The 17,965-nt window shown below is 42.4% G+C and overlaps 1 protein-coding gene across 1 annotated transcript; it reads left to right on the top strand.

The window, feature by feature from the left end:
• The first annotated feature begins 7,074 nt into the window (after nt 1-7,074).
• LOC147624072 (uncharacterized) lies at nt 7,075-8,837 on the top strand. The gene is made up of 2 exons (XM_086820944.1): nt 7,075-7,392; nt 7,870-8,837. The coding sequence occupies exon 2, from the start codon at nt 7,912-7,914 to the stop codon at nt 8,548-8,550; it is 639 nt and encodes a 212-aa protein (XP_086677070.1). The 5' UTR covers nt 7,075-7,392; nt 7,870-7,911; the 3' UTR covers nt 8,551-8,837.
• The last annotated feature ends 9,128 nt before the right edge of the window (nt 8,838-17,965 follow it).

The following is a 17,965-nucleotide window of genomic DNA, read 5'->3' on the forward strand; positions in this document are numbered from 1 at the left end:
GAGTATGTTGCATTACGAGAGAAAATGACTTATATACAAGACCATAAGTGTGCACACCCATTTAAATTGTTGGGCTAGGTGGGCATCCAAGTCTCATAAGTGCCTATTGCTTATACATGGCTTAATCTCATAATACTTGCGTGAAAGTACATTCACAGGGAATCCATTCTAGCTTGTTTGTAGCTTGTTGTTGCCATACGCTCTTGGAGCGAGGACTGCCATAAATATTATGTCGAGACCATTTCTAAGCGTATGTCCAAGTTGTAGATTTGTACACCGTTGCTTCATAGATTGATCACACATGCTTTTGGTATCTCCATATTTGTTATTTGATTTAAAATTATAGTGGCAACTCCAATAAAAGATCCAAGAAGAGATATGTATATGTATAAGAGGATAACAAAGGGAGGTATGATCTTGACCATTGGATAGGTAAGTTGATGGAGGGATGAGTCGATAAATAAGTACTGGATTGACACATAGATGAGTTGACCGTTGGGCATGTGAGTGTCCAATCGCTCTCTACCTATTAAAACATCAATATGTGAGTCAAGGTAAAAAAACCATTCACTCCAATAAATTTTGTGATAAAAGTTGAGGTGAAAATGTTGGAGTACTTTGTGGAATGATGCAAAGAGCATAATAATTGCAAGACTTCCACAAACTTGAGAGACATAGTTTTGTTTTTTCAATGGCTCATACTCTTTCTCCAATTCAACTTGAAGATTGTAAAGAATATAGTTAAGAGTTATTTTAGTCAAAGAGAGCAAGACACGGGGTTGAAATACGAGGTAGGTGGCCACTTTATTTTCCATGTGCCAGTGCATGATGCGAAAGGACCACAGTCATGTAATGCGAGTGCGTGTCTTGCGCATGCAGACAACGTCACGATGGTGGGAAGTTGGGAGCATCTGAAGGTGGCAGGAGAAGAGGGATGTGGAGAATGGGACATAGAAGAGGAGATGAACAGAGAAAGAGGTGATCAAGGAGACATAGGGATCGCAAGAAAGCGACAGTTCGATTGGATTCTACAGAGCTTGCATGCACACCAAACGGGTAAAAAACCTATGCAAGAACAAGGTATGCATTAACATTTCCCCTGATTTGGTCAAAAGGCAAATCAGCATGTTCTCTATGAGTAGTGCAATCTTATTCTGTTCTTGGAAGCCACCTAGCAAAGCAAAGTTAGGAAGGTGGCTGCAAGAGGAACTATTTCATGAAAAAGCAGTAGCACAACTCTATTACCTAGGGAAGGGATTCTTTAATATGCTATTCTTGGGAAGCCAGATGGTGGGCAACCTGTTTGCAAAGGCTCCGCTATTCATGGGATCAAGGTTGATCCATGCAATGCCCTTTGATCCAAATTTCAACATGAATCGAAGCTTGAGAGAAGCATTCCCTATCTGGGTAGACATAATAGGCCTCCCTCCTTGGCTGAGGCTGGCCTTGAAGGAGTTAGTTGGAGCATTAGGCCCAGTGCTATTTGTTCCTAGTGAGAAAGACAATGGTCGTCACTTAAACAAAGTGTGTGTGTCATGGAATGCAACAGTGGAAACATTGAAACTGCTTGAGATGATGGACTTAGGAGAGTTTGGAAAAATGGAACTCAAGTTGAAATTTGGGAACTTCCCCCAAGAGCCTATTTTAGCTGTGGAAATTTTAGACACATAGCCAGAGATTGTGGAGTGGGCAGCAACTTGAAGACCAATGAGGAGAACAAGGAAGAGGGGGCAACTGAGGGCAAAAAAAGGGGAAACCTCAGGAACACAAACTGATAAAGTGGACAAAGGAAAGGACAAAATGAACATGGAAGAAGGGGACCCTGAGAATCTAGGATGTACTAGGGTCACGGATAAATATAGGGGGAAAAATACCCTTAGATAAGTAAAAGGAGAAGCCAGGAACAATCAGTCAAAAGGAGGAGGGAAAGATGCTAAAGCAAGAAAACTTGCAGAAGGGCTTAGTCCACCTATTTATTCTAATCCTTTTAGTCCCCTAAGGGATGATAGTGAAACATTATCTATGGGGAAGTTCAAGTGGCAATGGATACTTGGAGGGATATCCAAACAGGGGTTGGAGAGCCAAGGACAGATTCAGGAAGAGATAAAAAGAAAAATTTAACCTTTTGGGGGTTGGTGAAGAATTGGAACTTGTCATAATAAAGAGAAGAAGAAAGAGAGCTTCATGGATTGGTCAGTATTGTATAGGGGAGTGAAGACAGGCTATATGTACATTATTAAGAAGGACTTAAAACCTTCTATAGTAGCCAATCATCCTAATGGTAGGATCCTAGTTGTAGAGGTCCAAGTAGAGGAAGAGAGGATATGGTTGATTAATATCTATGGGGACCATAATCACAAAATCAGGGGGAAATGTGGGAGTGGATCAATAGATTGGACATCCAACACCCATGCATTCTGATGGGAGATTTCAATGGGGTGGAGAGATACCTAGACAGATGTGGGGGAAGCACAGTAATGATGGGACAAGAAAAGAAGAAATGGGATAGTCTCAAAAGGAAATTGGCCCTAACTGATGGTTGGAAGTTGTGACCTTGGAGCAGCCTCTTGGGTGCCCCATATCCTTCAAAGTGGAAATCTTCTGTCTTGTCTGACCACATGCCTTTAATGTGGGGTTGGCAAACAACTCAATGTGGGGAAAGTGAACTTAGGGACTCCCCCCAGTAAGAAAGCTGAGGGTTAATAATAGTTTACTGCAAGATGATTTGTTCTCACTTCTCACTAAGGATGCTATCAATAGGCGTAAGAGCAAGGAAGGGGCAGGAGACTCTTGGAGAAAATTTGCCAATGAAATGCAAGGCATTATTAGAAGAGTTGAAAAATTGAGAGCTAATCAAAAGAGACATAAGAGGGGGACTAGTGGGGGAATCTTTTAAGTAGCCTACAAAAGAAGAGACAACTTAATAGCATGTCTAGGATAGAAATGGATCAATATGCCAAATGCCAGATCCATTTAACGGAGGAAGATGCTAAATTAGCTAGTGATAGAGAGAAAGGGGATAGCTAGAGAATGTATAACAATAAAAGGAAACCTGCCAAGTATTTATTTGGACTGATCAAGGAGAGAGGGAACAAAGAGCTTCTAGGACAAATCAAGGATGAAAATGGACAGGAGCTAGGGACATAAAACAGACTGCCCTGAGAGGTGGGTGGACTTTCTAGGTACCACTCTAAGACTTAAGGAAGATAACTCTGTAGAGAGATTTTAAGAAGAATCCCAAGGACTTAACTTGGTCAACACTAGCATTAAACCAGATAGAGCTAGATGGATTGATAGAGACATTGAGATGGATGAATGCTGGGAGGCCCTCAAGAAACTGGGCAAGGAAAAATCTCCAGGGTGGGATGAGCGATCAGTTGAATTTTTCCTAGCATTCTAGGACTCTTTCAAAGACTTGGTATATGGGACACCTGCAACAAGAAGGCCTTTTCCACATGAGAGCTTGATAATGACTTGAGAGAAGGATTAATCAAGTTAATCCTTAAACAACTTGCCTGCACATAGTTTAATTGTTGGAGGCCCATCACTCTTCTCACTGTGATATACAAAATCTTGGAAAAGGTTATAGCTCTGAGAGTTAGCCTTGCTCTCCAAGAGATGATTTCCAACAACAAACAATATGGGTTTATCAAAGGCAGATCCATATATGGCAACATCTTTGCAGCTCTTGCTGGGAAAGGATCTAGGTCACAAAACAGGACAAGAATGTGTAATATTTCAACTAGACTTAGAGAAGGCATCTATTAAAATACACTAGTCATTTGTAGCTAGAGTAATGGAGAAAATGGGCTTTGGCTCTACAGGATTGCTACATGCATATACACTTTAACAGATGGAGCTTACTCTAAGCTTCTATTAAATGGGAGGTTTGAAATTAGATGGTCATTAAGATAAGGCTGTCCCCTAGCTCCAAAGGATGCTAGTGAAAAGGGGTATATCACTGGACTGAAACTTAGGAATGGGGAATAGCTAATCATTCAATGCTTTGCTAATGATTCTCTACTAATCTTGAGAGAGCTGACAATGAAAATGTGAGAAATGCTCTACATCTCATACAAGTATTTGCCAAAGCTTCAGGATCTAAATGTCATATCCATAAATCCAAAATAATAAGCCTAACAAAAGAAGATAGCTTTGACATGTAAAGATGGGGCTGTGATGTTATTAAAAGAGGAAGGATCATTAGACATCTAGGGGTCCCCATGGGAGTGGGAGTAAGCAACAAGGATCTGACTGAATGGGCTATTGAGAGATTCTATTCCAAGCTTAGGAAATGGGAAGGGATAAGGGTATGTTTTCATGACAAGATTGCCATAGTGAACACAGTCCTTAATGCATACATCCTGTTTATTTGTCCTGTGTGATAAAGTTCAAGAAAGGACACTGTAAAAAAATTATTGCTTCTATCAGGGATTTTTTATGGAGGAATGGCCACAATGAAAAAAAGGCCCTATCCTAGCTGGCTTGGGACAAGGTAGCTCCCCCCAAAAATCAAGGAGGCTTGGGAATTCTTCACCTTCCCTCTCATGCTAAAGCTAGAATATTAGTTAGCCACCCCAAATTTCTTAAACAAGAAAGTATCTAGGCTAGGATGTTGAGAGAAGAGATAGAGAGGGCAGAAGTCCAGCTTTAGGGGTAAATGGCTTGGTCTCAATTGGAAAGAGAAAATACTATCCCTTGCTCCATTAAAAATAAGAAGCTCTTCCTTCTGCAAGTTCCTTTGCTACAATTGGAAAGCAGTAATGGATCTGATTAACTAGAATGGGTGCACGAGGATCAACTGGAATGGGTGCACGAGGATCAACTGGAATGGGTGCACCAAGATCACTGGAAATTATCTACTGAGTCTAAATATTTGGTGGACCCATAGATTTAAGCCTCCCCTAGCCCTACCGAATACTAGGGCTTCCAGAAGACTGAATAATAAGGGAATTAGGAGACTAGAAGACATACGAGATCTCTCTCAAGCAAGATGGAAAGAGCTCTAGCAGATTATGGGAGAGTTCACATTGCAACAAAGTGAGATCCAGGTTCTGAGCTCAGTTCTTGCTAAGGTGGAAAAGAATTGGTATTCTACAGCATACATGAAGACTCCTGGTTTCAAGACTAGAGCTGGTTTAATGGGGCTAAACTGGACAGAATCAATACAAAGACATTATATGAAGAAATGTGTAAAGGGAAAATGAATGTCAAATATTGCAATAAAGTTTGAAGAATCAGTTGGGATGGGAACATTTGGAAGAAAAGGTGGAATTTGATATGGGATGCTTTGACCCCAGTGAAAGCCCAAGTGTTTTTGTGGGGAGCCTGCCTCCTAGCTTTACCTCTTGGGTTCAAGCTCCTCCTAAGGAATTTGATATGGGATGCTTTGACCCCAGTGAAAGCCCAAGTGTTTTTGTGGGGAGCCTGCCTCCTAGCTTTACCTCTTGGGTTCAAGCTCCTCCTAAGGAATTTTAGTTCTAAAACATGCCCCAAATGCAAAGCTACTATTGAGGAAGGGAGGCATGCTTTCTGGGAGTGTCTTACTCTAAGGGGTTTCTGGGGGAAAGTAGGTAGATGGGTCTAAGAGGACAATTTAGGCGTGCGAGGGTCTTGGTCTCGTCTTGGTGGGGCTGGTTATTGGGAAAGTTATACACGATGACTGATGAGATTGATCTAGATCTAGAAGGTGGTACCTTAAAGATAAGCAGCCCCACAAGAGATCTTGATGGCTTTGGTGAAAACCTTCTGGGAAGGAGGCCAACAATGAAGATATGGATTAAAGGAGAGGAGTTTGAACAATAGTCCCCCAAGGGACACACCTCTGATGTGCTTCTTATTGCCTGTATGTAGTTAGGATACCACTTCTCATGGGGAAATTCTTCTTTTTTATGGGAGGATGAAATGTGGGACTTAGTATGCAGTTTTCTTAATAGAAAGTGGGACTAAATTGCTATTGTGTGAAAGAGTGGTTTACTCCAAAACAAATTGCTATTGTGTGAACGCAAAAGGCACCATTAAAGATAATATTTGTATTTCCTTGGAGACAACAATGGCATTTAACAATTGGTAATCTTTCCAAAATTGCTAGCGAAAGTTTGTACTCTTTCGATTATGGGATGGTTGCAATTTGATTTTGGTAGGTTCAATTAGTCATAATAATCTTTCATGGTTTTTGCAAAACCAATTGGGAGCCACGTTTGCATGCTGAGGTGGACAAACTTGTGAGGCTGTAAGGACAACCTTGAAGAAAATTCTAGGGTGTACACACACAGCAATAAGGCACCGCCCATTCATTTCTTATTCGCACGCAATTTTCCATGGCCCATCAATTCCTGAAAGCAGCTGTATTGCTACCAATAGATCTTTCACGATGCTCTCAATGGGAACATCTCTTCGTTTCCAAAGACTTAGTGGTGGTTTGAATGTAGTAGAGTCGTTCGTTAGGTCGGCGGTCAAGAGGACCTGCTGTGCGGCCAAAACGTGGGAGTAAGGGACAAAAGGTCCGCCAAATTGTGGCCAGCCAAATTGCCAAAACGGAGCGTGCTGCCTCATCTAATAGAGGTAGGTTTCTGCGAAATCGCGTACACGTCGCTCTGGATCCTTCTCATTATTACACATGGCAGGCGGTAGGCTGTGTAAGGAAGCAATGACCCTCAAAACACACACACACACTCTCTCTCTCTCTCTCTCTCTCTCTGCAGATCCTATTTCTTTCTGCATTATTATAGTATTACTATTATACCGCGCTTTTCTCTCTCTCTCTCTCTCTCTCTCTCTATACTTTCTCAAATGTACCGGCCCAGGGTACCCCTCTCTCAGGTTCTCTCTTTCCGCTCTTTCTCTCTCTCTCTCCTCTCTCTAGACTCTCTCTCGACTCCCCCCCCTTACAAACAAACAAATGCAAACAATCGCTGGCTCGGCTGCCCCGCAGCATGAGCCCTACCTTTCCCCTCGGCTGCACGTGTTAGCATTCATTTGCAATCTTATCGTCTGCTCTTGTCTTTGCAAGAGAAAAGCCACCCACCTTGCCCTTTTTGTCTTCCCCCTGGTACTTCAACTTGGCCAAAAAGCGAAAGCGCCTTCTTACGAACCTGCTAGTCTCTCTATTATATATCATACGGACCTCAAATATAATATCTCCATGTTGTACGTTATTCTTTCTGTTATATATTCATCATTAGGTAATCCTGGTCTATTAATCATTAATATTATTATTATTGTTGTTGTACTACAATCTTGTTGGGAGCTGGAGTTACCCCAAATTAGCCTCAGAAGCCCTAAAACCTGTTCATATTCTATGCCAGCCTTCAATACCTTCTTCATATGCCCAAGGGGGCATCTACAGACTACAAGGCCTGTTGCAACAACAAGTCGCGACGATGACAGTTGGTGAGAAATTATTTCACATTGAGGTTTTATTCTTAAGCTAGCGTTCTGTCTAAAGGTTAGGGTTGCGTCAATATTATATTTTCCGTGTGTAGGCCGCCAATGGCCAATCTTGTGCAGATATCAAAGTGTTTTTGTTATTTCACAATCTGGACGTGACCATACGTCTCATCATGATTTCCCACAACGCTACCTTGCTTTGTTAGCTGCAGCATGTTGCGTACGTTATTGGGTTGAGTAGCTATACCACGTTGCGTGCATTATTACGTTGAGTATCTGCTCCGATAACCGGACAAGTTATTTCACATCATGTCTCAAATATTGTGCGTCTTTGTAGAGATAATTTTTGTATGTATATCTTGCAATTTTATGTACTGGAAAATCAATTAGCGCATTGACATTAAGAGATTGATTGCATTCGGTGTTAGAGAAGGTTTGGGGTTAGAAAACTAAGAAAGAAGGTCTGTGTGAGTTTTGCAGACTTGATGAAAGCAGGTTGAACAACCAGGTGAATGAAAACCAATGTCTGAACCAGGCTCAGAAGACTCTTTACGACTTACACTGTCGCCACCTAGGACGGTCTCCCCGTCGGACAGGTCGGAGAGCAGTTATCCTGGGCAAAGTGACGCGCAGCAGAGATGGGCCGGCGGCGGTGGCTCGGCGAGTCCGAGCAGCGAGGACCGCATAGCGCCGCCATTTCCATGGTCCACAGACCGGAGAGCTGTTGTGCAGCCCCTGAGCTTTCTAGTCGCGAACGGCCTGACCAGCGTAGAAGGCCAAGTGAAGTGCAAGCGCTGCAACGCCCTCCAAACGGTAGAAGTGGATCTCGACCTAGCCTTCGACCGCGTCAGTGGCTATTTCCTTTCACACAAGCACTCCATGCACGACCGGGCGCCCAAGATTTGGTCCGTACCGCGTCTGCTGGACTGCCGAATGTGTAATCAAAGCGAGTGTGCCAAGCCCGTCATCGACGGCAAGAAGCGTAGCATCAACTGGCTGTTCCTGCTGCTCACGCAGACGCTAGGCGTGTGCAAGCTGGAACAGCTCAAGTACTTCTGCAAGCACACCCGTAAGCATAGAACAGGGGCCAAAGACAGGGTCCTCTACCTCACCTACGCTGGCCTCTTGAAGCAACTTCACCCCACTGGCCCTTACGATTGAGTTACGCCCATGCTAAGGGTGTAATAAGCTTAGAGCCTTACTGTGACGACCAGCCTTGTGAAGGCGTTTGAAGCTCTCTCAGGCTTCGCCCATGGACACAGTATTCTTCCTTTACTGCTATTTGATTCACATCTTGTTCACATTTCTCGGCCATGCCCCCATGATTGTATGCAACTCTCTCGTATCGCTCCTGATGAGGAGAGGGTCGGTGTTTAAAGGCAAAAATAGCGTTGTTCAACCCGATTTGATATCGTCCGTCCAATTATTTGGTTCATTTTTTTACCCCAAAGATTCCCACGTTTTGTTGAAGTACGAGTACCTGCTGGCATTTTGTTATGTTGTAGGGTGCTACTATGTAGTATGTATGTGTGTAGGGTGCTACTATGTAGTATGTATGTGTAGTTGGTAATTGTTTTTGTGAGAAATATTTGGTGCCATTGAATTGTTATGGGCCTTATTCGTATTTTTAAGATTATTTTAGGTCTCTTATTAATAATGCTAGTCGAGACTTGGGCTCTACTGATTAAGGGCTTAGTTTGAGTTCATGCCTATTCAGTGGTGATCGATAGAGGTTAGAGGTGTGCTTGTGTGCAGATAGCTTGTTGCAGTGGTAAAGGAGCGCACGTGAGAAGCCTGTGGATGGGCCACTTGCTCTTGGCTGCAGCTTCTTAATCGAGACTCAAGCTAACCTTATCAAGCGCTTTGCATGAGTTCTAGGTTATTCTGTAGTTTTCGATAAGAGTTTTGGTGTGCTTATGAAGTTAACTTAGTGGTAAAAGGCTCACGAGATGAAGCAGGGAACTGTGTGATGGTCCACTCCGTATTTAGGGATTCTCCCGACATTAGGTTTTTTATTATTTCAATTTTCCACTATTAATGCCTATTTATTCGAAGACAAATCTCTAGTGAATCTGGGATGAGGGTTCAATATATATCCTTGGAGAATTTGATCATTAGGCAATTTCGGAGGTCATGTTTTGGCCCCCCCAAAAATGGTACAGCCCAGTATATATTTGGGGGCTCTTTCGGGCCAGTAAAATTACAAAAAAGTAGGTTCGGGAAGAAAAATGCGCATCATGCTTTTAGTTATTTACAAAAAAAAATAATCTAAAATCTTTACAATCTCTTCTCCAAAATCACAAGTTGAAAATGGTGAAAAGTACTTGGGAATATTTGCGTTATGAGTATCCAAAGAGACCTAAATCTAAAATTTTCTTTACACATACATCATTTTGGTTCATATGGAAAAAAAGCATGCCTAATAGCTCTTAATGAAATCACTACAATCATATTGAGCATGACAGAGAATATGAACCATTAAGAAAATGCAACTGTGATTTTACTGCTTCCAAATTTTAAAGATGGAGAATCTGCAAATTTAAGGAAATAAAAAATCTTTGGGTTGATGCATCTATCTTCCCAAGGAGCCGTTTACAAATTCTTTCCAGGTTTTCCTAATGCCACTTCTATGGTGAAGTTTGTTGCCAAGTACAAGAGGTTCATCTAATTGCAGTGCTCTATACCAACGGTTTAGGGAAGTTAGGTTTGATTCTTGCCACATCATCACCAATTTGGTAACTTTTAATTTCCCATCATGCTATATATCATTCGAAAGATCTTGAAGCGTACATTCCCAATCTACAATCTCCGACAAATTTTGATTTGATTTGTAAAAATTTAACCATCATCCCATTTTTTAAGAAATATTGACATGGCATTTCTTAAAGAGAGCCCTTTTTTAGTCCAAATTTTGCCATATGCTTTTTCCTTTCTAACCCCCCACCTGCAAAATAGTCCCCCCCATTCCTTTTTCCTTTTTAATACCCCCCCATATCCATTAAACAATTCTTGGCCAAATCATTTAAAAATTTATATTTAATTTATTGTATAATTTTAACACATGCATCCACACACACACATAGACATGCATGTGCACACACGTACACACACACACACTCTCTCTCTCCCCCCTATATTTTAAACACACTCCATCGCCACCCTCTACCTACATCCGTACCATAAAAAAATAAAAAATAAACAACCCCCATAATCTTTTCATTTTACGCCATAATAGTAATAATAATAAATAAATAAATAAGTAGATATCCCTCCTCACTCCCTCTGTTTTTTAAGGTTTTTATCTTTTATTATTTACTTTTAAATTTTTAACATTTTACTTGTTAAACCCAAAAGAAAAAAACATCAAACTCGCCCCCCGAAAGACTCGCCTCATATCCCCTAAATAACAGATCGCATCCCTAGCCCATCCCTACCTACCCCCCTAAGATCCACACCACTACTATGCCCTCTAAACTTGCTATCCAATCCCAACATGCCCACTTGCCCCCTACAGATCCACACCCCCCCCTAACCTCACTACCCATTGACCCCCTTGAGGCCTACCTACACCTCCATAGCCCCTCTAAAAGAAAAAAGCATTAAACCCGCGCTCCCCTACTAAAACTCACCACGTGTACCACCTATAGGCTTGCACCCCCTAGCCCTACTACAAACTACACTCGTGAGACCCACACCCAACTACAGCCTCTTAAGCTCGCTCCTCCAAACTTGTCATCTAGCCCCTACATGACCAACAACCTCAAATCCACTTGGCTCCCTTTGCCCACCCATTCCAACTCGACCAACCACCTAGATCTACCCATGCACCTGACTTACTCATGCCACGTGCCACAACTCTGGCCCATAGCTAATCCGTTGTACAACCTTGGATTCAACCCACTCAAGCCTACAAAATTGTTGCCCATGAGCATTGACCCGTTCCACCATGTGTGCCGCAACCTACTTTTGGTACTCACCATGAGCTTCTTTCTGTTGAGGTCGCCACACATCAGCCTCACACCGGACCATGTGTCAAATATGCGTCATCCCTGATTAGCCCCATTAGCCTCAAAGCTAATGGATCTGTTGACATAATTAGCGTCATCCCTGATTAGCCCCACCCTCAATTATTTTGGTCAAAAATCGCCTCAAAGCCTCACACCTGACCATGTGTTAAATATGTGTCATCCCTAATTAGCCTCGCCCTCCATTATCTTGGTCAAAATTGCCTCAAAGAAGCTAATGGATCTGTTGAAAGCACAACCTGCCTCGGCAACAATAGGTCCCAAATCGCTTTGCCTCACACCAAACCACACCCTCACGACCCTCATTAGCCTCGAACCCGAGTTTGTAACCAATCCGCATGGCCTCCCATCCTTAAACCCACACTGCAAGCATAGCCACCCTGCACCAAAACAACTCAAGCTTTGTAGCCAACCCGCATAGCCTCCCATCCTTAAACACGAACCACAAGCATAGCCACCCTTGCGCCAATACAACCCTTTTTGTCAAGGCCGCACCTCATCCTCACGCGCCTGACCACATGTCAAATGTGCCTTCAAATATGCCTCATCCTTGGTCAACCCCGCCCTCACTTATTTTGGTCAAACCCATCTTGAAACCTTTAGATCTGTTTAGGAGTGCACAATCCACCCCCTCGATAGGTCCCAAACCACATCACCTTCTGCACGAAGAACTACAAGCTAATCCTCTCAAGGACACACCTCTCTACACTCTCTCACACAACGCATAGCAAGGACACACTGCTCTACACACTCTGACACAAAAAATAGGGAGGCACATGCACTAAGAACTACAAGCTAATCCTCTCACTCACTCTCTCTCTATCACTCACATAAGAGCAAAGAGTAAGGATTGCACAAGAGCTCAACTAGCACAAAGGGGGATTATGTCTTTGCATTACAAGCAAAGAACTACAAGCTAATCATCTCTCTCTCTCTCTCTCTCTCTCTCTCTCTCTCTCTCTCTCTCTCTCTCTCTCTCTCTCTCTCTCTCACTCATAAGAGCAAAGAGTAAGGATTACACAAGAGCTCAATTAGCACAAAGGGGGATTGTGTCTTTGCATTATGAGAAGAATCACTTATATACAATTGGCCCTTATTCACACTTAGGCACCTAAAATTTAAATTCTAGAAACTAGGTAGCATGGATGTGGTCAGCTTTTCTCATAAAGATTCCAATGTTTTTAATTCCTTTTCATGACACTTATTGCTAACTCTCATAGTGATGGAGAGCCCTTTATTAATCCTAAAATGGGGTTAACATCCGATGTACATGTCCTTTTTCCATTATGATTATGTCTTCATAGGGACCTCTTACAAAACATTATTAGCATTATAAACCACATGCATTCCTTATAAAGTAGCTGGTGTTACCTTAGTTTAAAGGGTCCACAATAGGCTCATGTGTCGGTAACTCCTCGGGGATGAGAGTGTTAGTGAAAATTTTAAAATGAATAGGATAATGAGAGATGTTGTTGTTACTCTCATTAAGGGGATGGGGGTGTGATGGTAATAGTTTTGAAGTTAGGGGATGATTAATTGGATATGTATGATGGTATCAATTGGAATTACCCTCCCCTTCTTCCCAGCCCACAGGTGGTGGAGGAGGCTTTGTTGTGTTTATGAATTTATTTACTTCCTCAATATTTGCTTAATCTACTATAGAAGGATATTTACTTCCTCAATATTTGCTTAATCTACTATAGAAGGATATTTACTTCCTCAATATCTGCTTGATCTATTATAAAAGGATATTCTGTATGCTTGATAGTGAAATCATTAAGTACATAGCTTCTTTGATATAATTTCAATATTTGCTTGATCTATTATAAAAGGATATTCTATATGCTTGGTAGTGAAATCATTAAGTACATAGCTTCTTTGATATAATTTTAATATGCCATGTGGATTATATAAAGTACTTTGTATGTAGTACAAGTTACTATGGGTATCATATGCCTCCAACCACCCCCCTGAGTTTGGAAATAATCAAAACTATTAGTGATTGTCCTAAAGCTGGCTACTAGTGATTATGGGAGATTATCTGGTAAAACGAGATCTAACATTTCCTCTATATCATTCAAATGGTGGAGTATTGCGATACTTTACACTAGGATTTGAAGTTTAGAACTATAGGGTACATTATATAACTATATAATCAGTAAAATATAAGTCATTATATAGCTATATAATAAGTAAAATATAAGTCATTATGAAAAATATAAGTCATTATGAAAAATATAAGTCATTATATAACTATATAATCAGTAAAATTTAAGTCGTTATGAAAAATGGCCATTATGATAGTTGGGTCAACATCCATATCTATATTTTGTTGTATTAGAGTCATATTCCCCCTTGTTAAGTCCTCACTGCTCACATCAATGCCGTATTATAACAAAAAGGGTTAGTCTATAAAAACACAAAGTTGAGGAGGGACCCTTGGAGTCATTGATAGAGAAGCCAATTGTGACGCCCATTCTTCTTCATCTTGTCATCTAGTTATGCTACATGTGGTTTTACTCTTTGTGCAAGCTATATTTCCCAATTTTGTAATCATGGCATCATTCATCAGTGCAACCGCTACTTCTCTAGTGGCTCTTATGGCGTGTAGCTCTACATACTCTACATTTGAGGTCTGGCTACCAAGTAAGAGGGAAACTTGAGGCACTAGTCGCGGGCTACCAAGTAAGAGGAAAACTTGGTATAGGGTCTAGGTATGCTAGGATTATTCACTCGAGGGGAGGTGTTGAAATATACAAGTGAATAAGGTGTGTGCAGGAACAAGCCCTTAGCAAGAGGCTATAAAAGAGAAACTGTAAATGAGTGAGAAGCTGTGAAAAGGTGAGAGGTATCTACTACAAGAGAATAAAGGATAGCATGAGAAGATTTAGGATGTGTGGAGATATTCTGGGAAGAGGTGGAGAGAATCAAGCAAAAGAGGTGGAGTGAATCAAGGAGAGATCAGTGGGATTAGATGCTTGGATGTAAACTCTATAAATTGAGGCATTGGCCCAATGAGAATTTGCTGGTTTTTGATTATCCATGACTACATTAAGCTATCACTAATTACATCTTAATCATTGTCTAATCTCTTTGTTAATGATGTTGATTCTTGCATTTGATCCAGCATAGCTCATCACATTGCTGCAAATTTAACAAGGTCTTGGGTTGCTTCTTCCAGTTTTTCCTTTGCATGTACAAGTTGTGCTTTTACTGAGGTGGCTTCCTCCTGCACTACCTTCATACTATCAATGAGATGAGTGACCACTTTTTTCTGTGTCTTAAGTGTTGACTCCATCCACTCTTTGTTTGCTTGCATTTCTTTTAGTGCCCGGATGGCTTTAGTGCCCGGATGGCTTGGGCATGATGAGAAGAATGCAAGGGAGAGGATGACATTGAGCTCCTTGCAAGCAAACACAGACACACAAGAGTAGATAAGCACATGTCAAGAGAGATGGATGGCTGAATGTTCTTCTATTCTCTTCTCTACAACTGTAACATAAAGAGATAAGAGTACATACTACAAGGAAAAGTACTTTCCTACTATAACTTACGAAGATTGGTCCATATTGTGAACCTTACTACATGAGCCGACGCTATAACTATGCCATAACTCTAGTACACCAAAGTGGCTATCACACAGGTGGCGGCATATCACCCATAATCTCACCAATCGGGCCAATAGCATAAGTGTTGAAGCTATCACCCCCTAGGCAGGTCATCACACAGCACTATCTCAACACTCCCCCTAAGCTCAACTCCACACAGTGCACTTTAAGTAATCTCCTAAACTTGTAGAGCTTCTCTGTACCTAATGCCATTGTAAAGACATCTGCCACCTTTGTGCTGACATATACCAAATCCACATGCTATAACCTTCTTCCTCACAAAGCACCTCAATGTGCCTCGTCCTAGCATGATAGACTAGGTTACTAGCTAGATATATGCTACTAAAGTTGTTGCAATAAATGAGAATGGCCCTATCCATGGGCTCATCCATATCACCAAGTAGCTTCTGAAACTAAGATACCTCATGTTAACCTATGACGGACAATCAGACGTACTACGTTTTACGTCATGTAATTAATTTAAATATTCTGAGTCATGGGCCGGGCTTGTCGGCACCATATGTTAAGGATAAAGGGATTGGGTGATCGCCGATGAGAGGCGCACCTTGGATATCAGTAGGATAAGGGTTAGGGTCGGCCGGCCATGTATGGGCGCCCAAGTGTGAACGGCCAAGTCACCTATAAGAGTCAAATGTAACCCTAAAATCCTCATTCTCATGTGTTGTGAATACAAGAGTGCTCTTGCCTTATCTCTTTGGTTTCCTTCTCCTGCGTGTGTGAGAGAGAGAGAGAGAGAGTGAGAGAGCGATCGAGCACTGTGTAGCGGCACGGCGGCGGAGAGGCGGTAGAGCGGCGACGGCGGCTCCTCCTTCACGGCTGCGACGCGGGAATCCTTCAAGGCGGCGGTTGAGCGGTGAGTGACACACCCTTTGGCATTCTGTTTGAGCTTCCTTCCCTGGTTGTATGCTTGCAGCCATTCGTGGCTCGCATACGGTGTCCGGCAAGTCCCCAGCTACGACCTGTGTGGCAAAAGCGCACATTTTTGGCGCCGCTACCGGGGAGTTGCCCTGCACCAAGCTCCAGTTTGCAGCTCAGGCTGCTGCGTGAAGTTTAATTTACACTGTAGGAAAGGCGTCTGTGTTGCTGTTGAGGTGTTTCTGTGGTTTTCAATCTCTGTTTCTGTAATTTGTCTTCTGCATTTCTGTTTCTTTTGTTATTTTTTCGCTCCGCGTGTGGGCGTGCATTCTGTTATCTGGTTTTCTGCGTGTGAGGGGGATTTCTGAATCCCTAGACTTGTGCTGTGTGCGAACTGCGCCGCAGCCAAGGCTGAACCCTAAAGAAACCCTAGAAAACTTATCTCAAAAAAAAACAGAAAATAAAGAGTTAAAAAAATTTCAAAAAATTAAAAATAAAAAAAATTAAATTTTATTTTTAAAGAAAGAACCAAACATGTGGAGAGGAAGAGAGGAAAGATTTTCTAATTGGAGAAAAAATTTTTGAAAGAAAGAACCCCAATCGACCCACGACCCCGGCCCCGGCCTCGGTCTCGGTCTCGGTCTTTTAATATATATATATAGGAGAGTGAGCCTCCATAGCTTTCTTTCAAGTGAGAGCTTATGGGAAGTCGTGCCACTCCCCAAGGAGTAAAATGAGCATGTGGGATAAAGCCCTCACCCTTTCCTCCACAAGCAAATAGGCTTTTGCCCCTTCCCCCCAACAAAGGAAACGTACTATTTTGAGGACTACAGGAGCTCTAGATAGGCGAACACGGTGCTGTAAAGCACACTAGGACCCTTTAAACGATACGCTCGTTTCGAGCTATCACACGCCCTAGTCCAAGTTCGACCGTAAGTAAGGGGGTAAAAAACGAGTTAAAAACAATCTAAAAACAAGTAAAAAGGGGGTGCGAAACACCTAAGAAACCACTTGTGTGAGTTTCAAGGGTAGTCACCAACGCACATAGGGTACCCACGTCACATGCATCTACGTTCTGGTCGGGTGCTAGAGCCTGAACCACTAGAAAGCGTTTCAGTCTACGCAGGCTCACACCATCCCTCCACGGCATCTTGGCCTTCGGCAGGAACCCAAGAAAGTGCAACCCAAGATCCACGAATAGTGGATAGTGACTCATCCTCTGACTCAGAAGCCATGGAAGGGCACCCTACCAAGAATCCTGAGGAGACAAGCCAAAACATGCCAGTGTGGGCCCCACAACCCGGATCTAGCATGTTTAGTCGTCTAATAGAGACCTTTAGTAGAGCTACACGCTCGGAACATGCGACAAGCGAAGTAAATGAAGAAGGAGGGGTAGTGGATTCGCCATTCACATCTTATGTGGACCCTACCTTCCCAAAGAGTGTCCATGTGGATATTCTACCCACTTCGTTCAATGAGGGCCCTACTGAGCTACCACCTTCCGATGCTCTTCCTAAAGTAGAGGTCCCTAGAAGCCAAAGAAGTGACATTGCATCCACTTCAAGAGAACCGTTTGGCACACCAAGTCTGGATGGGATATTTCTCAATGAAAATTGGGAATATGATCTACACACAGAGACTCTAACCGACCTATACACGGGCTACACATACCATGTAGGTTGGTTAGAAGTCCTACGATCTACATCTAGCGCCACTAATCTAGAGGAGCAACAACACATGATATGTGAGGTGATTCATAGAATTATCCAATTTGAGAGGCAAAATAGGGGAGTGGACCTAGTTTCCACTGGCCCTATGAGGTTTTTGGATACGGGCAAGGCCAAACAACCAACCCTATCACAATTGGAGACTCCCTCGGTGAGTCCCATAGACCCTTCGTATGTTGTTTCGCCTGGAGTCTCAATGCAGGTTGAGCCCACGAGCAGTAACTTTAGTTTTCCAACCTTGGCTCAACTTTCCATTAAGGAATCCACAATGCCTACCCCAATGATGAGCATGACAGAAAGCACACTTGTTACCACTGTAGTTAGTACAACACCACTACCT

This window comes from Cibotium barometz, chromosome 26, assembly GCF_041138505.1.
Source record: "Cibotium barometz isolate CiBa-2024 chromosome 26, ASM4113850v1, whole genome shotgun sequence".
In the NCBI taxonomy this organism is placed as follows: Eukaryota; Viridiplantae; Streptophyta; class Polypodiopsida; order Cyatheales; family Cibotiaceae; genus Cibotium; species Cibotium barometz.